The sequence below is a fragment of the Pteropus medius genome, unplaced genomic scaffold (assembly GCF_902729225.1).
Source record: "Pteropus medius unplaced genomic scaffold, Ma_sr-lr_union100, whole genome shotgun sequence".
NCBI lineage: Eukaryota > Metazoa > Chordata > Mammalia > Chiroptera > Pteropodidae > Pteropus > Pteropus medius.
The window spans coordinates 971,997-994,880 of NW_024343159.1; the positions used below are offsets into that span (position 1 = coordinate 971,997).

Below are 22,884 nucleotides of genomic sequence, written 5' to 3' on the forward strand. Positions count from 1 at the left end.
CTGCTCTTTCTTGGCTTTGAGGGGGAGCGTTTGAGGGGCGCTGTCGGAGCGTGAGGTCTGGAGGGTGAAGGGTGAAGCCTGCAGAGCGGGAGGTGGCTGAGGGAGCGATGTGAAGACCCGGCGGGCCTGGCCAGGGTGGGACCCTACCCGGGAAGATGAAGGGCTGCGGTCTGTAAAGGCCAGGTCCTGAGGCTGCAGAGGCCCCCAGGGCCGCAGGGTTAGAGACCAGGACGGAGCCCCGAGTTAGACGCGCAGCACAGGTGCCTCGAATGAGTGGAGGGAGAAGTAGGCGCGTAGCCTGAGCCTTAAGGAGTTGGGGGCTGGGGACGCGTGAGGGGGGCTGAGCCATCGCTGAGAAGCTCGCCGAGTCCCGAGCTCCCCCGGCCCGCGGTCACGGCCTCGGCCAGGGCTGCGACCCTCTCATTTTCAGACCCGAGTTTCGTCAGTCTCTTTCGTGCACCTCACAAAGGCGGCTAAACAAACGATTGGATGAGAAACAAGGGCACTCGCGAAAGACACGGCCAAATAATTCTTCAGTCTCGTCACTGGTTTTGGCTGAAGTCCTTCGCCGACACTCCATTCATCGGTTCTAGAAACAGTTACGGGACCCCAGCCGTGTGCCAGACACCGCCGTGGGCCAGCGGAGTCTGCGGCGAGCCCCTCCGGGCCGTCATAAGGGACGTGAAGAGGAGTGAGGGCGCGGGACGGGGACGCATGTGTGTGTGTCCCTGAGAACTTAGGTGGGCTGTTTAAGGACGACTCCTCTGAAGAGGTGACCGCTCAGCAGAGGCCTGAAGGGACTGAGGAAGAGAGTCATGGCAAACTCTGGGGGAAGAACATTCCGGGGAGAGTGGCAGGCGCAGAGGCCCTGAGACAGGAGCGTGTCTGGTGTTCTCCAGGAGCGGCAAGGCCAGCGTGGCTGGACACCGCCCCAGAGGACGGTGAGCAGGGGAGACGAGGGAGTAACAGGACTTGGGCTGGTTCTGCATGGAGCGGGGGTTAGGGTTCTGAGCAGAGGGGTGGTGTGAGCCGACTCGTGGTTTAAGGGTCCCCGGCTGCCGTGAGGGGCAGAGAACGGGAACACAGAGCGACGCGGAGTCATCTAAGCAAGAGGTGACAGTTGCTGAGGCAGTGTTGGCAGTAAGTGGCCTGCGTGGGGACACACGCGGATGCCCTTTGATGTGGTCGATCCCGAACAAATGTTCAGATCGAGGCCGACATCTTTGGCTTTTCGACCCTTACCCGAGTTCCTGTATGCTGGCCCCCCCCAAAGTGTGCCCAGAAGTGGGGGTCCCTGTGCTGCAGGCTCCAGCAGACAGTCAGTCGGGTTGCATGAGCTTTTTCAGGCCGAGACTAAATGGACCCGTGCCCCGTGGTGGCGCTGCTGAGGGAGGGGTCCCTGTGAGCCACGCCTCTCTCCCCCAGCACAGGCCCCGACTGCTCCTCTCCGCCCTGCCGTCCCAGCGCGTTTCGTTCTGTAATGCCTTCGGCTCCCGGTTTTAGTTAGGGACGCCATCCACTCTAGGCTTTCTTTGAAAGGGTGTGTACGACGCATGGGATTTTGAGAGGAGGGGGTGGGGGGAGAGGCGGGGAGAAAAGGTATTTTTAAGAATTTGGCATGGAAAGGCAAGCACACCTTAATCCTCCCCCAGGCTCGACCAGATTCCATTCTGAAGTGTTTAAGAGCGAAGCTGTGGCATTGGGTGGGCCCGAGGCAGCACCGGGCCGGCTCAGGGGTGGGCTCCGGCGGCCCGCGCCCCCTCCCAGCCCCGCACCTGTGGCCTGACACCTCCATCCAGCCCCTCCCCGGCCACAAGCGGCTTCCCCAGGGGCCAGGCCCTTCACCCGTCCTCCCTGTGGAATCCTGCTTGGTGGCTTCCTTGGAAAGGTTCCACATGAGGGATCCAAACCAACACCGAAGGAGGAAGCCGGCAGGTGCCCCTGGCCTGGGAGCTGGGGAGGGCGTGGGGCCCACAGTGGGGCTCAGGCAGGTGACCCAGCCTGGCAGCCGGGGGCTGAGGCCTGGCTGGCACGGTGGGGGGATCTGGAATGCGGAGCTGCAGCAGGAGCAAGGGGGCCCCCGGCTGAGGAGAGGGCAGGGTGCTCTGGAGGCTTCCTCGGGGCCTGGAACCCATGGCACCCCGCACACGCCCCACTCCAAGGCGGGGACAGCCTCCTTCCAGCTTCGGAGTCAGGCCCTGGGGCTCCTGGAAGCTGAGCCCCAGGGGTCAGGGAGCTTATCCCAGGACACGGGGCCCGAAGGCAGGGAGGGAGCCCACCCCGTGTCCTGGACTCCAAGCCAGTTCCTTCGAGCTCGGTGGGAAGAAGCAAACACCAGGTCATCTGGAAACCTGTGGCTGACAGTCTCAGGACTTTGGGATTTTGGATGCATGAGACCATGGCCAGGAGGCTGGCAGCTGTGAAATCCAGGAGCTTCTCTGTATCAGGCTCCTTTGATCCTCCAGGGACAAGTCCCTACGGATCCCTAAGTGCCAAAGCTCCCGCTGGTTTGCGTTCCCCGGGTTGGTGGAGGACACACAGGCTGGGAGGCTGGGGGCTTCGGGTTGGCGGAGGCTGGGAGGCTGGGGGCTTCTGAGGCACAGCCCGCGGACAGCGCCCTCTGGGGAGGTGCGGGGCCGCCCGGTGCTGGGGCAGGGGGGCAGTGGGAGGCGGGGAGACCGTCAGTCTCCCTTGACAGCTAACGTTTTCCAGAGCAGGCGCCGCAGGCGAAAGGAAATCAGCTCCCCACTTCACACATCTTTTTCCCATTTTGTTCGGCTGCCCAGGGAAAGCCGTTAGGACTAGGTCGGGCAGGGGCTGCCCCGCCCATCTCTCCAGCCTGCTGTGGGGAGGGGTGCTGGGGGGTCACTGGAAGGACAAGGCCCTAGCCTGGCCAAGGGGCCTGACTCTGAACTCATACCCCTTAATTTCCAGCCAGCTAGCTCTGATGGGAGGGTGGCCTCAGGGACCGGGGATCTAGGACCCTGGGGCCTGCCTCACTCTGCTCAAACCTCCACCTCTGTCTGCCCGACCCCCCAAACCCCCCACCCCAGCCCCGGCCCTGGCCCTGGCCCCGGCCCGGCCCCAAGGACAGCAGGGCCCGGGCCTGGCCTGCAGCAGGAGGAAGGGCCCTGGGTTGGGGGTGCTGGTCCTTACTCTCGCTCCTGGGGCTCCGGCCGCCTCCCGGAGCCACCAGCACAGCTGGTTTCTCTAGGCCCCCAGGAGCCAGGCTGGAGCCGACTGCTGTGTCTGGAGGCGGCTGCTGTGTTCAGAGGCCAGAGAGAGGAGGGGACTGGAAGCCCTAAGCAGCCCGAAGGCGTCCTCCCCGGGCTGGCTGACCCCCTTCCCGGGCTAACCCACTGCCTCTGAGACTGTGAGCCCTGCCCCGACAAGACCCTCTTCCCGCCCCATCCGGGACCCCCTCCATCCCACCCTTCTCCCTTCCCTCCCGCCCCCTCCCTCTGAGATCGGCGTCTGGTCGTCTGGCCCAGGGCCCACTCTGCCGTCAGGCCGGAGGAGGGACACAGGACGCACCGTCTGCAGCCCTGCCGATTCTTGTCCCCCAGGACGCCAGCTCATCTCGATGGCCAGGGGCTTCCCTGGACCCCTGGCTCAGAATGGGAGAGGTGCCTCCTGGAAGGGGGCTTGGGCTCCCAGGCCCAGCACCCTGGGCCACAGGGGCAGGGTGCGAGGCTAGACTGCAGGCTGTTTACCGCTGTCCCCGGGTGCCACGCAAGCCCAGGTGTCCAGCCTGCCAGACTTGTCACAGCTCTAGCCTTCTCCCTCCTGCCCTGGAATGCCAGGGGTTAAGGGGCCAGTGCAGGCAGGGGGTGGGAATGGCGAGGGGCCTGGCCCTAGTCACTGGATCTTAAAAGCCAAGAGGCATTAACAGCAGGTCCAGGTGCTGGCTTCTCCCCCAGCAGTGCTGCGCTGGGGTGGGGGTGGAGGGTCCTTCAGGAGGGGCCACGGCTGGCCAGGCCTGCTGTCCACCTTCAGATGTTGGCACACTGGACCAGCCACACTGGACCTGCAGCTCGCCCTGCAGGTTCTCTGAGAAGTAGGAGGCTCACAGAGGGTCACCCTGGTGCCTTTCACTGCGCTGGGAGTGAAAACCGAGCAGGGGCCTCAGTGGGGACAGATGACCCGCCCCTGCCCGGCTGGCAAGAAGTGCCACTCTGGGTGGTGGGGCCAGGGCGGAGAGACAGACAAGCAAAGACCCCAGGTCAGAGGACAAGGTCAGTGCGGGGTCTCCCGGCTTTTCCACCTGTGTGCTGCCCCCTGAAAAGGCTGGCAGAGCCAGGGGCCTCTCAGGGGACAATGTCCTGTCCAGACAAGTCCTCCGCCCTTGCCCCTCCCTGGGCTCCGCCTACCTGCTCAGCGCCTGGCCCAGCCCAGAGAGAACCGGCAGCTGGAGCTGGGAACCAGGTGGCGGAGCCGAGCAGAGCCCCGGCTGCCCAGGTGCTGGTCCAACTGCAGTGCCTCCGACCGCAGCCAGCCTGTGGCTCTGAGCCTCCTGGGCCACACCTGCCTCCCTTGGCCACGGCCGGAGATGGCCCTGGGAGGTCACTGTCAGGCGAAGCTGAGTCCCGCTGCCCCTCCTCCCCCTCCCCGTCACCGTCACCGGGATTCTGCCCATACCTCCGAGCTCTCAGGGTCTCGGCCCTGCGCCCAGAGGTTTCTGGGAAGTGAGCCGCCTCCTTCGCCTCCTTCGCGGCCCGTCTCCCAGCATGCATCTCAGCTCGCCGGGAGCTCTTTCTCCCGAACTCCCATCTGGCCTGCTGCAATGACAAATTTACTTGGGGAGAATCGGAGCCAGGCCTTACCAGATCTGAAAAGGGCTGGGTCCCTGAACCCAGGGAGACAGGAATGGAACATTCCTCTGCGTTTGGAGGCTCAGACCAGAGGGGGCAGGATGCTCAAGCCCACACCCTGCTGAGTGGGACACCGAGAGCCCAGAGACCGCGGGAGACACGGCCGTCCTGGCCCGGCCACTCCCCGCTCCTTTCTTCAGCTCTCCTTGTCCAAGTCCTGCCTTCGCCGCTGCCCGTGCATGGAGTGGCAGAGACCCAGGCCCAGCCCACCTGGGCTTCATTTCTGCATGACTCGCAGCCAACACGCTCTGACCCGGCAGACGCAACAACACTGCTCAGCCCCGGGCGAGGCCCTTCCGGGTGCTGGACTTGGCCGGAGCTTCTCCTCGGTCCTGGCTGGGGGCGAGGGCGAGGGGTTCAGGACTCTCCCTCTCCTCCCACCCTCCTCCCGCACCCAGTCCCAAGGGCGTGACGGATGGGGTGGGGGGCATCTCTTCCCTGGCTGCAGTCGTGCACACTGCACAGCCGCTCTCACCCCTGCGCCACCCAGAAGCCTGCTCGTCGTCTCCTGCTGCTGCAAAACCAGCGGCCCCCTCTTAGCCTCAGCACCATGGGGACAAAGCCCCAGAATATTCCTTTCCTGACTCTCCCCAGCCTGCTTCCTCCTCACCCCACCCCCATCCTGCCGCTGCTCCCTCAGCTTTTCTCATCAACTTTGCACCCTCCCCCCACCGCAGTCTCCAAATTCCTGGGGGAGCCCCAAGAGGGGTACGCCCAAGGCTCCTAGGAAGAGAGGACAGGTTGCCCCGAGCAGAGCTGCAGCAGATTTAGTCATAATTGAAAGGCCAGCGACACTGGGAAATTCCTTCTCCTTACTGATCCTGGCGGGAAATTAAAGCCAGTTGTTTCTGACTGAGTGACGGAGGCTGGCTGAGCCCCTCCTCGTGGCCCGTTCCAGGGCCCTAGCCCCTGGCTTGCCCATCCTCCCCACCCGCATCCCCCAACCTCCTTCCCACGCATCTTCCCCAAGCTCCGCCACCCACCTCCGGTGGTGTTAACAGGGCTGAGGGAGGCTGAGACCCCGCTTACCTCCCTCAGCCAGGGTTGGGGTGCAGGGGCCGGAGCTCAGGCCCAGAGCTGCCAAACCACAAACACTCACATCTGGAAAAAATTCCCTCCCAGCCCAACTTCCCTTTGTCTTTCTTCTGTCTTTTTGGAAATTCTGACCGTCTGGCCGATGGGGGGAGCGAGGCAGTGAAGGGAGGGAGAGGGCCCAGACTTCCGTGCCCCCACCCCAGGGTGCTGGAGGCCAGCCTCCCCGGTATCCTCAGCCAGAGCATGTCCCTCCTTCCTCCTCCTGTAGGCCTAGCCTCCCTCATGCCGGTGACCATGTTCTGGGTGAGGTTTTAACACCCTTAGTCACAGGCTTGCGGGAGGGGGCCTGCCGGCTTTTCTCTGGGTAGCAGGACGCCTCCTGAGGCGGCCACTGCGCTCTGGCTGGGGCTGAAGAGGGCTGGAGTGGAGGTGGACGCAGGGACCTGGGTGGAGAGGTGGGGACAGTGAGGGCACAGGAGGGGCAGCGGGAGCCTGGTTTCCGCCATGTTGCCTCCCCAGCCTCTCCGCATCCCTTGGCTGGGAGCTCGATTTCACTCAGACCCTAACACCCCTCCCTCTACCTACAGCACAGCCCCAGCATGGGCTGAGCCGGCACCCCAGGCCTTCTTCCCCTCTGCTTGTCTGTCCTTCCTCAGAGGCCTCCCATCCCCAAAAGCTCTCCCACACAAAACCTGGACCCCTAAAACCGGGCTGAGGCATCCCGCTCCCTTCTTCAATCTGAGGTTGTCGGTTACTGTGGGGTGGGCCCTTCGCAGCCGGCCCTGCGCCCCTCCTGGCCCAGGTCCCCCTCGCTGCTCCCGGGCTGCACGTGTTACTCAGCGTCCCCTCCTCAGAGCTCCAGGCCTTCGGACTTCTCACCGGCTAAGGCCCGGAGCCCCCTAGACCGCTGCCCGGCTCTAAGGACAGAGCCCAAGATCCCAGAGCCCGTCTTCTGCTCCGCCCCTGGCCACGCTGGCAGGGACCGGCCAGGGCAGGGACCTAGGGCCAGGACCAGACGTGGGGTTTCTCGTCCCCCCTGGGAGGGAGCTGGGAGGGCAGTCGGGCGAGGGCGGCACGGGTGGGAACGGACGGCCGTAGGGCCACGTGCGCGGATTCGCCGAGGGCACCTGAGCCACAGCGTCCCCGCGCCCGCCGCGGGCGCCGCTTCCCGCCCCTCGCCGCGCCTCTGCCGCGGGCGGCCTCGGGTCTCCATTTCCGCGTCCCGGTCCCCCCTGCTCCGCGGAGCTCCCGGCGGGAAGCCGCGCCCTGCCCCCTCCTTTGATCTCGCTCTTCAAAGCCGCTCGCCGGGGGGTGGGGGGCAGCCGCTCCTTCCGCCCGTTTTACGGCTGAGAATCGTGACACCTGAGCCCCTGCTCCTCCCCTCACCCGGGCAACCAGCCTCCCTCCCACCTCGGTGGCTGCGCGGCGCGCCGGGGCTGCGCGCCTGTCCCCGCCTCCCCTCCCCGCCGCCGACTGCGACCCCCTCGGGGGTCTGCGGAGCCGAGCCGCAGAGAAAGCGCTTTAATAAAGAGCTCGTGTCAAGTGATTGGCTGTGACCTCTGCCCTCCCAGCCCCGCGCCCCGGGCTCCGGCTTAACCCCTCGATGCCCGCTCCGCGCCCCTCGAGTCTCCCGGCGCCAGCTTGCAGCACCCTCAGGCGCTGCCGGAGCCCGAAACCCGGTGGGCAGTGCTGGGGGGTGCCACCCCCCCAGCCCCTTCGAGGTGTTCCAGCAGGGGGCGCCGTTGCCTCACTCGGGTGCCTGACCCGGGACCCCGGGGCTCACTGGCGGTCCCTGAGTCCGGAGCGGTCACACTGGGTCCAGTTCGGGCGTCAGCGGAGCCGGGGCTCGGCCGCCCGTTCTCTCCCCCAGTTCCGCTCGCGGGCCGGGGCTCACCTGCCGGTGGTGCCGCCGGGTGTCCGGCGCCTCGGGGTCGAGTGCCCCCAGTCAGACTGGGAATGGGCGGGAACCCTAGAACCTGACCCGGGGCTCGGCCGGCGGGACCCGAGACCCGAGCTTCCGCGCCCTGGGAGTCGCAGCGCTCGCCCTCCCTCCGCCTCCTGTCGCCATCCACCCGCCGTCTTGGCCCCCAGCGAACCCCGGGCCCGCCCGTGGGACTAGATCCACAGGCCGGGGGAGCGGGGTGGCGGTGGCGATGCAGGGCCGGGGCTCAGGGCCCCCCAGGTGGGCGGGGGCGGGGCCACCTCCTCGGGCAGGGGCGGGGCCGCGCAGGGTATAAAAGTTGCCGGCGCGGGAGCCCGCGCCAGCTTCGGGGCTGTCCTGGGACGTGTCCGGTTTCCTGGGCCTCACGGTCGGGCGGAGGCGGCGGCCGCATCCCTCTCGACTAAAGGACTCGACGTCCAGTGCTCCGGCAGAAGGATCTAAGAGGACCGCCACCGGCGTCGCCACCATGCCCAACTTCTCTGGCAACTGGAAGATTATCCGGTCCGAAAACTTCGAGGATTTGCTCAAAGTGCTGGGTAAGGAGATGTGTGAGCGCGGAGGAGAGGAGAGGGGGCGCCGGAGTCCTTGGAGGGGGGCTGGGCGCCTGCATCCCCAAGGAAAGGGGCCGCACGCCTGGGTTCCGGGGCGCTGGGCCGAGACACCTAAGTCCCGTGTCTCCGGCGGGGCGCCCCCCCGACGCCAGCTCGTGCGGTGCCTCGGCCTGTGAGTCGAGTCGACACCAGAAGCCCGAGGTCCGTGTGCCTCGGGCGGGGCGGGGGACTGTCCGCCGTGCAGGAGCTGCAAACCCTGCGTCCGGGCGGGGACCCCGAGTCCCTGCCCCATCGAGTTCACTGGAGACGTTCCGGCCTCCTTCCCCCGTCCCTCCCGGTAACTCAGTCCTCGGGGCAGGTTCGTCCCCGCGCGTCCCCGCTCTCCACGCGCCCGGTGACCCGCCCCCGTGGTCCCCCTTTCTTCCCCCCAAAGCACTTTCCACTCTCCCCCCTCCCCATCTGTGAGACAAATATTTTCCTACAGCCAGCAGCTCCAAAGTCCTGAAATCGCTCTGGATAATTATCACTTTCTTCGATTTCAACAAATAGCTTCGTGTCTAAACCCTCACCCCGCCCCCTTCCCGAGGATCCGAGTTCTCGTCTCCTTTCCTCCCTGGAGACTCCGCGGGCAGCTGGGTGTGCTGCTTGAAGGCGAGGGCAGCTGAGCCCACCCACCCAGAGGCCCTTCCCAGCTGCTGTGTGCCCTCCGGGGCGTCTGGGGGAAGGGGTGACCCCTAAGGGGCTGGAGAGCGGCTGTGGGAAGAGATGCGGTTAGTTAAATGATTGGGAACCCTCCGGGAGCCCCGTGGACTGAACAGGGAGACCCCGGTTGTGCGGGGCGGGGGCGGGGGGACCCTGTGTGGGGCAGGGAGCCGTAGGCATGAATATGGACCTGGGCGGGGTCTGGGGTGCCGTGGGGGAAGCCGTGGGGAAAGCAGGGGTTTCCGGCATGCTTTGCCGTTAGGTCTTGCAGTCTAACCTTAGTACTCGGCGTCTGGCAGTCTCGCGTGCGCTGCCCTTGCCCGAAATTAAAGGCCGAAAGGGGTTTTCCCCTCAGAAATCCTAGCTGCCTTTCCTCCCCCCATCTCTGGATTCCGGCCCCTCGCCCCGGTGGGTGAGGCGCTGTCCTGGCTCACCCCAGCCGCAGCCCCAGCTGGAGAATAAGATGCAAAGCCCAGCCCTGTCGTCCAGCTCCCTCTGTTTGTCCTCCCTGCGGGGTCTCTCAGAGCCACGCGCCCTCCCCGGGTCCTGCTGGGGGACAGATTGAAAACAGACCCCGTAGACAAACAGTCCTGAGTCAGCCAAGGTCTGCGGAGCCGGCCCCAGCTCCACAGGCAGCCGAGGCTGGCGGGAGGGGCGTCTCCTCCCCACCCAGCCCCAGCGGCCAGGCCCTCTCCCCCGCCCCCCTTGCCCTAGTTAAGGGTCCCTCTCCTGGTGAGGCGCGCTCAGGTGTTTGGAAGATGACTGTCCATCAGGTCCGATGGTCGTGGCGGGCAGCAGGTCCGGCTCCTGTGACAGGAGGGATGGGTGCTAGATAGCAGGACGGACCTACCAGGTGGTGGCAGAGAGTGCAGAGGTCTCTGTCCAAGAAGGCGGAGTGGGCCGTGTCTTCTCTGCCAAGTCGGACCTGGAACCTCAGTCATTTCTCCCTGGGCCCAGGAGAGATCAGGCTCCTGGGGCTCGAGGGGCGGGGCTCCCCTCTCCCTCACCCTTTGTCTGGACCAGGGTGCGTCTGCTGTGGGCACCACCCAGGGCAAGGAGCGTTTGTTTCTCTAGGGATCGTGGTCTGGAGGAAGGCCAGGGGGCCTGGGCCTGGAAAGGGGGAAGGGAGCCCCGCTCGCCCGGCCCAGCCCAGCTCGGGCCCCGCATCCCTGCCCATCGAAGCCGCGGTTTCCACTTCACGACTGAGGTGTCTAAGGCTCAGAGAAGTTAAGTCGTTTGCCCGGTGGAAATCGGGGGCCTAATGGATCTGACCTCAGAGCCTCTGCTCCCCCAGGCTGCTGGCCACCTCTTCCCTCGCTGAGAACCCCTGCTCCTTCTCCTTCGGGGCAGGGACAGAGGTTGGGCAAACGAAGGCCTGTCCGGTGCTGCGGATGGGGGTGGAGAGGGGACAGAGTGAAGCGGGCCCTACATCCAGGACACGGTGCTGAGGCTCAGGAGGGTCCGCCTTGCACCCGGGCAGCAGTGAAGACACAGTGGCTCTGATGAGCCCGCCCCAGCGAGGGTCTCAAGCAGGGGGGACAGGAGCCGAGTCAAGCCCACAACAGGATACCCGCTGGGTGTGGGATAATGCCTGCCTGAGAGCTCACGGTGAAGAGCTGAGGCCCGAGGGACTGACCCAGGCTTGTCGATTGGAGGGGGAGGGTTGGGGGGCAGCTAGGAGCAGGGTCCTGGGGGCAGGGCACTGCCTCTCTGCCCTCCTCCCTCCCCCCCCCGGGGCTGCACTGCCCACCCGAGAGTCTCCAGTGTACTTGGAAACCCAGGCAGGCCACCCCCTGCTCCAGCCATTCCGTGGGGAAGGCATGACACAGGTGCCTGGGGCACCCCTGAGGGTGAGCCTCTCTTCTCACCCCGTAGGGGTGAATGTGATGCTGAGGAAGATCGCGGTGGCCGCGGCGTCCAAGCCAGCAGTGGAGATCAAACAGGAGGGGGACACATTCTACATCAGAACCTCCACCTCCGTGCGCACCACAGAGATCAACTTCAAGGTCGGGGACGAGTTCGAGGAGCAGACTGTGGACGGGAGGCCCTGTAAGGTGGGTGCTGCGAAGGAGTCCCTTGGGGCGTGGCGCCCCTCGCCCTCCCTCTCAGAATGCCACTGCCCGGTCTCTTCCTGGATCCCTCCCTCCATTGCTGATGGAGAAAGTCCCTCGGTGGCGGTGGCCGGCAGAAAGGGGGCACCTCCCCTCCCCCTCTCCCCGCGTCGTCCCTGCTCCGGGCCCCGCTCACCTGGCCCCCCCCCACTCGCAGAGCCTGGTGAAATGGGAGAGCGAGAACAAAATGGTCTGCGAGCAGAGGCTTTTGAAGGGGGAGGGCCCCAAGACCTCCTGGGCCAGAGAGCTGACCAACGATGGGGAGCTGATCCTGGTAAGCCCCGCCTCCCCTCCGCAAAGAGGGGCCCCATTGCCTTCAGGGAGTCTCTGGGACATTCCAGGTGCAGGGGCTCGAGGAAGGTCACCGTTGGTCTCCTGACCTCCTGCTGGGCCCGCTGGGGCAGGACCGAGCTGGCCCTGTCCCATGCAGCACCCTCGTGCAAAGGACAACGGTGTCCCTTCTGTGTGGAGCAGTGGACATGCATGGAGAGGCCCCAGCAGGGGGCCTTCCTGGCTGGGGAGGAGGCCGTGGCATGGACCCCTGGGGCTCTGCTCCAACCCTCCCTCCTGTTGTGCCTGGGCATTTTGGAACCAGGTCCTGCCTGTTGGTCCTGAGCCAAGAAGCGGGCTGGGCAGGGGGACCGAGTAGAGTCCCTCCACTCGGCCCTCGTCCTCGCAAGCGTGGGACCCTGGGACCTGCGGGCTAACAGCTCTATTCTTCCAGACCATGACAGCGGATGACGTCGTGTGCACCAGGGTCTACGTCCGAGAGTGAGTGGCCACGGGCCGAGCCCACCCGGCCCCCCGCTCCTGCTCCCCTGCCCGGTGGGCCTCGTCTCCCCACTTCCGTCCACCTAGGCTAGCTCTCCCCACCCACGTCACCTCCCCAGGGTGCTGGGGCGCTTTCTGCAGAAGCTCCCCTTTTTTTAACCCCTGTCCTACCCTCCCCGATATGAACAAAGGGATGGACTGCAAGAGCCCAGGCCTCCCATTCCGGAATCTCTCCCCAGCCCAGAGCTGCAGCCCCAGCCCCAAAGCACACAGAACACAGTCTCTCTCTCTCTCTCTCTCTCTCTCCCTCTCGACCCGAGGGCCCAAGAGGGACAGACCCACCCTCTGGCTTCTACTCTTTGTCCCTGTAGCTTCCACAGTGTAGAATATTTATTGGTTAATTTTATTAAAATGTTTTAAAAAAATGTAACCTGTGCCTGGCGCATTGGAAGGATGTAGATAAGTCGTCCAAGTTCACCCTAGACTCTGAAGGGCAGTGTGGGAGGGTTCCCGTCCTCCCCTCCTCCTTCCTCCTCCCCTCCCCGCCCCTCCGGTCCTTGCCACCAGCCCTTCCTTTGCTGCTGGTCCATGCCCATGACCTCCACCCTGCTGGTGCCTTGGTGCCCTCTGGCTTCCTCCTGACCTCCCAGAGGTGCCGGACGCTGAGGAGCCGATTTGCTTCCTCCTCCTGCAGTCGGTTCTTCTCTCCTCGGGCCCCAGTCTGCGGGCGACCCCAGGGCGGGCCCTGGCCTCCCACATGTCCCAGATGAGCTCATCGACACCCCCAGGCTGGCCTTGCTCCTGCCCAGGTCTCTCTGACACAAGCCAGAGTCTGTCTTGCCTCCCACACGCCCTTCTGCCCGCCCCGTGGGTCCCGCACTCGGCTCTGTGCCACATCTTCCCAGATTCCACTCTGATCTCTAACACCTGCCCTCCTGCCCCAGGCCACTGGCCTAGGCCAGACCTGTCATCGCTCACCAGTTACTCGGTTACTCAGTTACTCACTCAGTTACTCGGCGGCCACGTCTAACTGGCTTTCCCGTCCCGCCTGCCCTTAACTTCACAGTGGCCTGAGAGCAAAATGAGCACATGTTAGCATAAGAGTTCCCAGTTCTGGTTCTGCCACTCGCTGCTCGTGTGACCGCAGACAAGTTGCTTAGTTTCTCTGAGCCTTAGTTTGTTGTATTTTTAAACACAGAACAATGTGGTTTAATGGCTTATGTGCCAAGAAGTTTCTGCCGGGTCCGGCTTCAGGTGCGGCTGAACCCGGGGCCTCAGGCAGGGTCTACCTCTCCCTCCGCATCCGTCCTGTGCGTCGGCTTCTTTGGTGCAGTGGCCGTACTCAATCCTGTCACACAGACGTTTTCTCTAAGTCACGGGAAATCAGCACGGGACAGCACAAGCTCACAGAGGAAGAGCTTCTCTCCCAGGCTCCATGTGGGCAGCATCCCACAGGAACTCGGTCCACATCTGCTCGGATCACGTGACCCACCCTGGGACTAGCTGCTCCGGGAGGGGCAAGGGGCCGAGCGACTAGCCAGGCCTGGACCTCATGCCACGCTCGCGGCCCAGGGAGAGGCGGGCGCTGTGACTGCTGACCCCAGCAGAAGCTCACCCGAGCGGGAAGGGTGGCTGTCCTGTAAAGCAAACGGAGTTTTCATGAGTCTCAGGCTTCTAATCTATAAAACAGAAATTATGCATAACATCTACCTCAAAAGGCTGTTACATATCATAGTTAAATGAAATAACTCATGACGTACCCGGCAGTTAGCAAGAGTCAACTCTCAAGAGACGATGGCCGTACTTCTCTGGTCCACCCTGCATGATGTGGATGGGGGTGCAGGGGGTCCTTCAGAATAGAAGTTTTATGGTGTCCGTGCCCTGTTTAAAAAGCAGGAAAACCAAAAAGTCCTCCTAGCGGCAGCCCCTGGTTTTGTCCAGAATGGGGTCCAAGCTGGGGGCCCCTTGAGGTGCGGCCCCCACCCCTTCCTGCATGTGCTCCTCCGGGCAGGCCTCCGCTGCACCCCGCCCACTGGCACCCAGGGTCCCCCAGGGCTCAGCTCCACTGGCAGCCTGCGGGGGCCTCTCCCTGCGTCAGCGGTCAAGCTCCAGAGCCTCTGTCGGCAGGCGAGCTCCCTCTCCTGCAAGGCCAGGGTGCCCTGGGGCCAGGGCCTCCTGCTCCTCCCCCCTCCCCTTCCCCGTTCCCCCGGGAGAGGCCACTGCTACAGCTGAGGGCAGAGGGCAGAGAGTCAGGGAGACAGTGTCCAAAGTCCTTGGGTGACTGAGTCCCCTCTGAGCACGGGGTTGGGGACGTGAGGGGCCCTTTCACGTACTCATCCAACTATCATTTCCTGAGCACCTACTAAGAGCTGGCCGCCCCGCTAGGTGCTGGGGACACAGAAATTAATAGAATGGACAAGATCTCTGCCCTCGCGGGCCTGTGGGGGGCACAGACCTTTAATGGAGAAAGACAGACAATAAAAAACATGCACCAAGACATCATTGCATATTTAATGGGGACTGGAGCAGAGGAGCGAGGGTGACAGGGGAGGCCCCACTTGGCCTAGGTGGGCGGAGCGGTCGGGAGCAGGAGTTTTGGAGGACGAAGCACTTGGGGGTCCTGAAGCAGTGGGGAGTGTGCTCCAGGCAGAGGGAACCACGGAGTAGAGGCACGGAGGGCACGCTCCCCTGAGGGGTGCGGGCGGCTGGTCAGTCAGGGCCTGGATTGACCGGAGGCCATGGCAGGTGTTCCTTACTTCATTCTAAAAATAATGAGAAGCCATCAAAGGATTTTTAAAAAGAGGTAGCATCCCATTCGTGTTTTTAGGAGGTCCCTCTGGCTGCCAGGTGGAGACAGTGGGAGAAAGGGGGTGCGCAGAGGTGGGGGGCGCGGCCTCACCGATGCCTCAGATGGGGGGCAGTGAGAGAGGGAGGCGTCTCCACGGCGCTCAGGCTCCGGCCTGGCTCACTGCGGGGCTCCTGGTGCTTTCAGAAATAAGATGGATCGGGCTGGGCTTGCCGGGTGCATTTTCTCTTTGGTTTAGCCCAGAACCCTCGTCCGCGGCCTGAGTCCCCGTCCGGCCTTCATGCTTCGCCACCTCCCCTGTCTCCCCATCCTCGATGCCAGCTCTTCCTCCCACACTGGCACGGACTCCCCCCTCCCACCCCGGAGAGACGGCTTTGTGGGGCCCCGCCCCTCCCGGACCCCAGACCCCCGGAGTGGAGCCCCTGCCGGTCCGCCCTCAGCTCCTGCTCTGTCTGTCCGGTAGGTCTGCCTCTTTCTGGAACAAAGATGCCGTGAAGGGCAGAGAGAAGAGGCAGCCTGCTCTTTCCCAGGAAACCCCTGAGGGTAGGGACCGAGTCTCCCCACCAGACTGGGGGTTCCCTGGGGGCAGGGGCGGTGTGTCCCTCCTGAGCCTGACCCCCCTCCAGGCGAGGCCCTTCCCCTGGCTCGATTCTCCAGGACGTCCTCACCTGCCAGCCGGAGATGACTGGAGTCACTGGAGACCGCATCAGGGAGGGGCCACCTCACCCGCCTGGCCCAGCCCGTGTGAAAGTCCCTGCCGCTTCCCCTCCCACCCCCCAGGCCCTCTTGGGTTCCGCTTCCCCGTTACCTGGGCCTTCATTACTCAGCGGTGCGTCTGGGACAAAATGCACAGGAAACCCTGGCCCTGGCCTCCATCCCAAAAATTCTGTGAGGCCTCCATGCGCCACCTTCTCTGACATCCAAGCCTCTCAAAGCCCAGCCCAAGAGGCTGAACCGGCTTAGGCACAGAGGGGCCTGGGGCACTGAGCCCCAGGGTCCAGGGCAGGCGGGGGGCACGTGGGATTCTCCCCTGGGGTTGGGGCTGACATATAGGGCGCGGCAGGGGCACCAACAGGCACTGGGAACGTCTGCACCAACACCTTAGGGAAACAGAGGCACGCACACACCCACCCACCCACCCAGGGCTCAGGAGTATGCGGCTGAGAAGGCCTAGCAATGTCAAAACCAAGAGACTCAGGGCATAACCGAGACCGGAGAGTAGAAAGCCTGGGGGACCTCAGAGCCCACGATGCCTCTGAGGCCCACGATGCCTCTGAGGCCCCCAGGACCCGAGGGCAAGTCCACGTTTCTGTGTGGCAGGACGAGCCACGTTACAGGAGCCCACAAGGGAGGGGCTGGCAGGAGAGGGGCCGGAGACAGGAAGAGGGGAGAGAGGGAGCCGGGAGGAGAGGAAGCAGGGGATGAGGGAGGGGGCCTGGAGGAAGCAGGGGGGCGGGGAGGGGAGGAGGTGCAGACAGGAGTGAGGAGGGAGGGCCCGGGGCGAGGGTCAGGAGAGGGGGCGCGCTGGTCAGGCCCTCTGACCCCAGGCTCCAACAAAGGGCCTCCATGAGCACAAGATAGATGGGACTGGGGCCAGCGGGCCCTTCGTGGCGGCGGATGAAGGGGGAGGCTCTGAGGGGTCCTCCGGAGTCACCCACCTCCGCTGGCTCCTTCCTCCTCCCCGTGGTGACCTCAGGAGCCTCCCAGTGTTAGTGGGGGTGGGGCGAGGCTGAGGCGGGCGGGGAGGAGCAGAGTCCAGCCCGGTGTTTCTCCTGGCTGGGCCGGCCATACCTGAGAAAGATGGGGGGCCTGGGGTGGGGGGGGCCAGGGGGGCCCTCGGTCTGTATAGAAAGTGAATCGATCATGTGCAAAGTGGACGCAAAGGCAGAGCCCGGGGAGGCCCCAGCAGAGGCGGTGGAGACTGTTGTCCAAAGGAGATCGGTCCCCTGGCCAGGTCGCCCATCCCTCCTGCCACTGCCCTCCTGACCCCTTGGCTCTTCCTGCCCCTGGTCCCTGGGCGCTGCCAGTCGAGAAACCAGTTCTGTTCCTACTCCAGATAAGGATCTCGGAGCTGGGCTCTTCCCCTGCAGAAACCTGACGGGCTGACGGCACCCCGCCCCCCCCCCAGCCCCACACCCCTGCCGAGACTCCCCAGGCTGAGCCCACCGAGCGGCCCAGCCCCCTCCCCGCTCCTCTCCCAGGCCGGCACCACCTGCCCCTGGCCCCTGTGTAGGTCCCGTGCTGTCCGCTCTTGGTTCCCCCCTCCCCGCTTCGGGGAGAGCTTCATGGTTCTTACGGAAGGGAGCACCTAGGGGTGCCCCCCAGACTCTGGCTCCAGCCCCAGGAAGGGGCCAGTCCCTTCTCTCCCAACGACACTTGCGACCTCCTGAACGCCTTGCCCAGCCCCATGGCCAGTGGAGGAGACCGTCTCAGGAGAGCCTTGTAGGCGGCAGGGCCCCTCCCTGGCCTTTGCCCACCGTGTCCCAGAAGCCAGGTCCCTCTGTCCCCATCTCCACTCCTGTCGGCCACTGGCCTGCCTGGTCCGAACCGCCTCTGCACCCCGCCCCGTCCCCAAGCCCTAGGCTCCCCACAGCTCTAGGACAATCGCTCCCCCAGCAGGGCCAGCCCCCTGCCCAGTCACTGGCGCTGAAGCGGGAGGGGTGAGACAGGGTTGACCCCACTTAACCCCAGGCCATGGGCTCCCCTGGAACCATCATTCATTTCCCAGGACATTCTGGTGCCTTTCTCACCCCTAGGAGCTGCACCCCTCCCCCACTCCTCCAGCTAGAGGGGACTTTAAAGGGTCATCTCCTCCAGTCTTCTGCCTCCTCATCACATGTCTGCCTGACTTCTGGCCCTGCCTAGCACCCCAGAAGCCTCAGACTGCTCCCCGTTCCTGTCCCGGCCCACCATAGGGTTGGCCAGCCTCTCCTTATTTCCCCTAGGATCCAGCCACTTGCCGGGGACTGGGGACACCTGAAAGCAGAGAAGGACAATGCTGGCGGCCAGCGGGGGAGAGCTGGGGGCGTCTGGCCTCGGCTCCCGCCCCCACCCCTGAGGTGAGCCAGCGTGTCAGGCCAGGTGTGCCGTTCAAGCTGGTGACTCAAGCTGGAGCAGCCTGACAGCGGCAGTCCCCTGCCGGGAGCCCGCCCTTGCGGTCACCCTCAGGTGGAGCCGCAGAAGCCAGGGATTCCAGAACCAGAGCGCAGAGTCCCAGAAGGAAGGGCCTCAGGGGTCACACCTCTCCTTGGTTGGCGAGAGCCTCAGGACCAGAGAAGGTGTGGCCACTTGGGTCGCTCAGGCGGCCGGGAGGTCATTGCTAACTTGGGGCGCTGCTTGGGCTCAGTAGAAGCAGCCAGCCGGGTGGAGGCCGGGGCTGTCACGTCAGCTGGAAGCCTCCGCATCCTCCTCCTCCCCTGTGAGAGGAGCAGGTCCCCGTGTGGAGAGGAGCGTCACCTCGTTCCTAGTCTGTCGCCCACGAGCCTGCCGAGCCCCTCGCTGGGCCTCCCTCCTCCAGGGCTGCAGATGACAAGGCCTGACAGGTGCAGCCCTTCAGGCTCAGGTGGGGGATTAGGGGATAAGGTTTCAGCGGGAGCCTAAGAACAGGGGGTCCTGGGCCCCGCCTGGGGATGGGGCACCGGACAGGATTGCTCAGAGGCCTGCCCCAGCCCCCAAGCCACCTCAGACCACAGGGGACGGACACGCCTGAGTGTGAGACCCGCCCTCGGCCACATCATCCCCACCTGAGTGTGAGACCCGCCCCCGGCCACGTCAGCCCCACCGGCTGCACCAGGCACAGGTGTCATCACTGCTTTCGGCGATGCCTATGGAGGCAGGACCCGGGCTGGCCCGGCAGACGGGCAGCGCCGATTCCGCCGTGACACCGTGGAGCGCCGGCCTCCGTGCGGGGACGCTGGCGAGGGGGCCCGTGCAGCCATCGCGAGTGCTCTCGCCCCTCCCTCCATCCGCCCAGGAACCGTCTCCTGAGCTCCCACTGTGTGCCTGCAGGTCGTGTCCCCTTGGGGCCAGGCCAGGGTGGGGACCGGGTGCCCTTGCCAGACGGCTCTCCGCAGGCTGACCCCTCGCAGCGGCAGCTGGGGGCTGCCTTCCAGTGACACTGTCCTGTAATTGTCCCGTCATCACAGTCCAGCTCAGAAGCCGGCCGAGGAGCTGTGGTAACATATCGGAGAGAGCTGAGGTCACCCTGTGTGGCAGTGTCTCAGGGCAAGAACATGCGTGACAGCCCAGCCAAGGGCCAGGACGGGAGCAGAAGGAGGGTGCACCCTTCCCACTCCCGGGGGCTGACTCAGGTGCCTCCTGCTGTAGCTTCGGCTCCCCGTGGGGACCGGCCGGGGACCCAGAGGCTGGCTCCCCCCTCGAGGACGTGGAGGGGCGTGGGCGCGGCAGCCAGGTGGGCACTGTGTCCACCTCTCGCCCTCCTGTTCATTCTCTCCTCTCGACCCCCGTCCACTCCCTCCTCTCTCCCCGGTCCCCCGGCTCAGCGCCTGGCGCCAGCCAGCATTGTTCCGCCTGGCCCGCGGTCCTCCTCCCTCCCTGTCCCCCAGCCCACGCCCTGCGCAGTGGCCCCAGGCGGGGGGGCAGCTGGGGGAGACCGTCTGGTCCCCTCCTCTGCTGCCCCTCCAGTCCCCACGATGGCCTCCACCCCAAACGCAGAGGCTGGGAGCTTGGGTTACTCAGGGCCCTGGTTATTTTTAATGCCGCCGGCTCAGGAGATAAATATACCTCCCCTTCCCCCTCGCCCTGGGCAGACCAACACCCCTGCAGACGCCTCCTTCTCCCTCCATCAGCCCATCTCCTCAGATCCGACTGCCCCTCACCCTTCTCACGGTTCCTCCTAGTGGGGCCCCTCGACCCTGGACGCCTTGCAGGAAGACAGCGTGACCCCCAAATCCCACAGATGAGGCGCGCGCTGGTGTCCTGGCCCCGCCTAGTGCCTTCTGCATACATCGCGTCCAGCAAAGGGCCCCCTGGATGCTGCGGGCTGGGGCAGGATGCAGCAGCCCTGGCACCACGCAGGGGCGCTGGTGGCTCCTGCCGCGTGGTCTGCTTCCTCCTCCTCCTGGGCCGGGGGAGGGGCTGGTGGTCCAGAGCCCACTGCCTCTCCTGCTCCCTCACCCCAGCCCACTGACCCTACGACGCAGACCAGTTCTCCCGGGGATTAACTGCCAGGCCTCCTGCTATGGCCCGAAGAGCGGGTCTGGCAATAGTTCAGGGCCGAAACTGCCCCTCTCCGGGGCGGAAGGCAGAGGGACCCCGCAGTCAGGACGGATTGCGGTTCATTTCTAAGTCGTTGGAGTCTCCGGGACTGAAAAAGCCACCAAGATCCACTGGGACAGCTCCTAAAATGAGTCCACGGAGAGCAGGTAGCGGCCGCGCGCTCCAGGCACAGGGCGCGCACGCCCCCCGGTGGCGACCTGCTCTGTGTAGAACGAGTCTTGGGACCACCCGCTTGGGGCCTGCAACGGGCCCAGCGCCGTCCACGCGGCAGGCCTGCGTCCACGAAGGAAAGGCCTGGGCCCTTTTACTCACGAGCCCCTCAGACACTCAAGACGGCCCGCGCCGTACACTGATTTCGGAACGCTTCGCGCCCCCTATCGACGCCGGGTCGTCACACACCGTGTGCCTCTCTGTCCGCCTGCGTCCCCTTCCTCCTCTCCGACGGAACCACTGTATTCGCATTTATTTCCAGCATCGTTTTGCCTTCCAAAAACATTTTCCCTCCACGCGCACGTACCTGCGAACGGCACGCGGATCCGCGCGGGCCGGGGCGGCCGCCGCGCCGCACCGCACCGCACCGCACCGCGCGCGCGCTCTCCGCAGCGGTACCGATGGGCGCACTTCGGATCGGGACCAGTTCAAACCCGACTGCACCTAGACGGTGCGCAGCCACGGGGACGAGGCCGCACCGGGTCCCCTCCGACCCAAACTCCCGTCCCCGCCATCACCCTCATCCCCAGAGAGGGCGGTGCTGGCTGGGTCAGAACTGAGTGCAGGTTCCAGCTGTGTGACCTTGGACGGGATACTTAACCTCTCTGAATAGTTTCCTCAGGTAGAAAGCCACGGACGGCAATGATGACAACGTTACCTGCCTCACTGCTTTAACTCTTTCTAGGTTTTAAGTTTCCCGCTAGAGGTAGCTTTTCTTGAGGCAATAGTGGCCCCTGGTGGCCGTGCCCCGCTGCAGCACCTACTGCCTGCCGGCGCAGACCGGATGCGGGTCAGGCCGCAGGGAGGCTGCTGCTTCGCAGACGGCTCCTTAAAACCACGGACCCAGAGGGTCAGGGATAGAAGGGAGCATCGCATCACGCGGAGGTACCTTCTCCGGAACCACCCCGTCCATGCTCACGGTCCTCCCTTATCCACCCGCCCTTTCCAGTCGGAGCCCCGACCCTGAGCCCTGTCCATGTCTTCCCATGCCAGGCTGCCAACCACACACGTGGGAGTGTTGGCCGCTCACTCCCTCCATCCCTTCATCGAATTCTCCCTGCAGCTGATGCGAAACGATCTCTTCCCTCCTCTCTCCCTCTAGGTTCCGGTCTCACGGCCATGAGCCTTGATGGTGACAGTGACCGGGGGCCCTTTCAACTCAGGTGAAAACTCAAGCGCCCTGCTGTGGACACGAGGGCCAGGAGAAGGCATCCGGGCCATCCCTCCAGCTGGAGGAGAGAAAATGGAGAGGAGCATTTCTACCTCCCAGCTTCCCTCGTGGGGATGGGGGACGAGGCGGGGCCCACAGAGCAGGAGCGAATTCCCAAGCCCGGCTGGCCCAGGGCTGGGGGCGTGCGTGGGGATGGCCTCCTGGTCCCTGACCTCGCCGTTGCCCCACCCGGAAAGCCCTCTCTACTTGCCGTGGCCCCCCCAGCTCTGGGCGGACACCTGGGGAGCTGACGAAGTGGTGCGATGATGTCATTATGTCTCCCCTCCCATGATGCCCATCGCCGCGGCCCTCACATCACTAAGACGGGACCCCTTCTGGGCTGGGGGGGTGGTGCTGGGGCACAGTAGGTGTTCGATAAACTCTCGCAGGGCTAAACTGGGTTCAGGTGAGCAGAAGTTCCTTCCCCAAGACCCGTCAGTCTTCTTACCTTGGCTTCCTCCTACTTTCCCTTTACGTACCCGAACCCTACCTGCCCCTCACTACCCAGCTCAGGGACCCCCCACCCCCAAGGCCTTCCCACCACTGCCACCTCAAGGAGCTCTCTGCCTCCTGCAGTGTAGAACCATCAAAGGGCGTTTTGAGGGTTCAGGCAGACCATGTGAGTAAAACGGTAGAGCGCGCTTCTGCAAAGGCTCAACGCTTCTGGGCTAGGGCGTCTTTCTGCTTCCTCGGCTCAGCCTGGCCTGTCAGCCACCAGGGGGCATCCTCTGCCCAAAAGTCCCTGACTCCTAGGACAGGATGGGGCACCCTCCGCTGAGACCCCGAGGAGGCCTGGGCTCCCCAGGGTGGGTAGGTGGCCTCCAGGTTTTGTGGAAGCGCCGTGGGGAGGATGGGGGTGAGTGATGGGGAAAGCGCCCTGTCTGTCGCCTGACACCTCCGTCTCCCGGCGGAGACTGCGCGCGCGCTCCGCGACTCCCAGCATGCCACATCGGCTCCCGCGGCCTCCGGGCAGTGTCTCTCTTTCTTCTCTCTGCAATGTCGCCTTCTCCCAATATTTCAGGACAGTGAGCGTTCGCTGTTTACAAAAAGGACATGGCCGCTCCATCCTTACAGCAGTCCTATGAGATGCCCGACTTGCTCCCATTTGATGGATGAAGAAACTGAGTCAATCTCAGAGGACCTCAGTAAATGATACCTTTCTTGGGGGTGCTGAGTAACAGACTCCCATCCTCTCCCAGGCCCAACCCCCTGGCCTCCCCTCCGCGGGCTGGCTCTGTGCACCACCTGCCTCCATCCGGGTCACCACCCCTCCCCACGGCCTCGCCCCTCAGAAAGCCGCCACCACGGCATCGGATTCTCCGGGCCCGGCTTCCCTTTCGCCTCGCTCTCCATCCGGCCCCCAGCGCGGTGGGGACAAAGGCTGCCGCTGTTCCTCCGACCTCCAAGGGGTTAAAGTCTCGGTCCCGCCCCTTCCCG

At 64.8% G+C, this 22,884-nt stretch overlaps 1 protein-coding gene and 2 long non-coding RNA genes across 5 annotated transcripts; 1 reads left to right on the plus strand and 2 right to left on the minus strand.

Annotated features, from left to right (window-relative positions):
* Positions 1–4,774: 4,774 nt before the first annotated feature.
* Positions 4,775–8,020, minus strand: LOC120606130 (uncharacterized). 3 transcript variants are annotated; one of them, XR_005653828.1, is made up of 2 exons: positions 5,901–8,020; positions 4,775–5,207 (listed from the first exon to the last, which is right to left on the minus strand). It is a non-coding gene; the product is annotated as an uncharacterized LOC120606130 (long non-coding RNA). The 3 variants fall into 3 exon arrangements; XR_005653830.1 differs by having other exon boundaries at positions 4,775–5,385; XR_005653829.1 differs by having other exon boundaries at positions 5,347–8,020.
* A 134-nt stretch (positions 8,021–8,154) lies between these two features.
* CRABP2 (cellular retinoic acid binding protein 2) lies at positions 8,155–12,413 on the plus strand. Its single transcript, XM_039867275.1, has 4 exons — positions 8,155–8,384; positions 10,977–11,155; positions 11,370–11,486; positions 11,937–12,413. Exons 1-4 carry the CDS (start codon positions 8,315–8,317, stop codon positions 11,985–11,987), a joined length of 417 nt encoding a protein of 138 aa, XP_039723209.1. The 5' UTR covers positions 8,155–8,314; the 3' UTR covers positions 11,988–12,413.
* Positions 12,414–14,181: 1,768 nt separating this feature from the next.
* LOC120606131 (uncharacterized) lies at positions 14,182–16,490 on the minus strand. The gene is made up of 3 exons (XR_005653831.1): positions 16,448–16,490; positions 14,883–14,968; positions 14,182–14,745 (listed from the first exon to the last, which is right to left on the minus strand). It is a non-coding gene; the product is annotated as an uncharacterized LOC120606131 (long non-coding RNA).
* Positions 16,491–22,884: the final 6,394 nt, after the last annotated feature.

Excerpts from the sequence above, each read along its gene's own strand:
- CRABP2 (XM_039867275.1), top strand. The coding sequence starts at position 8,315 with ATGCCCAACTTCTCTGGCAACTGGAAGATTATCCGGTCCGAAAACTTC. Across the intron at positions 8,385-10,976 it reads GGATTTGCTCAAAGTGCTGG|GGGTGAATGTGATGCTGAGG; the intron begins GTAAGGAGATGT and ends CTCACCCCGTAG. Across the intron at positions 11,156-11,369 it reads TGGACGGGAGGCCCTGTAAG|AGCCTGGTGAAATGGGAGAG; the intron begins GTGGGTGCTGCG and ends CCCCACTCGCAG.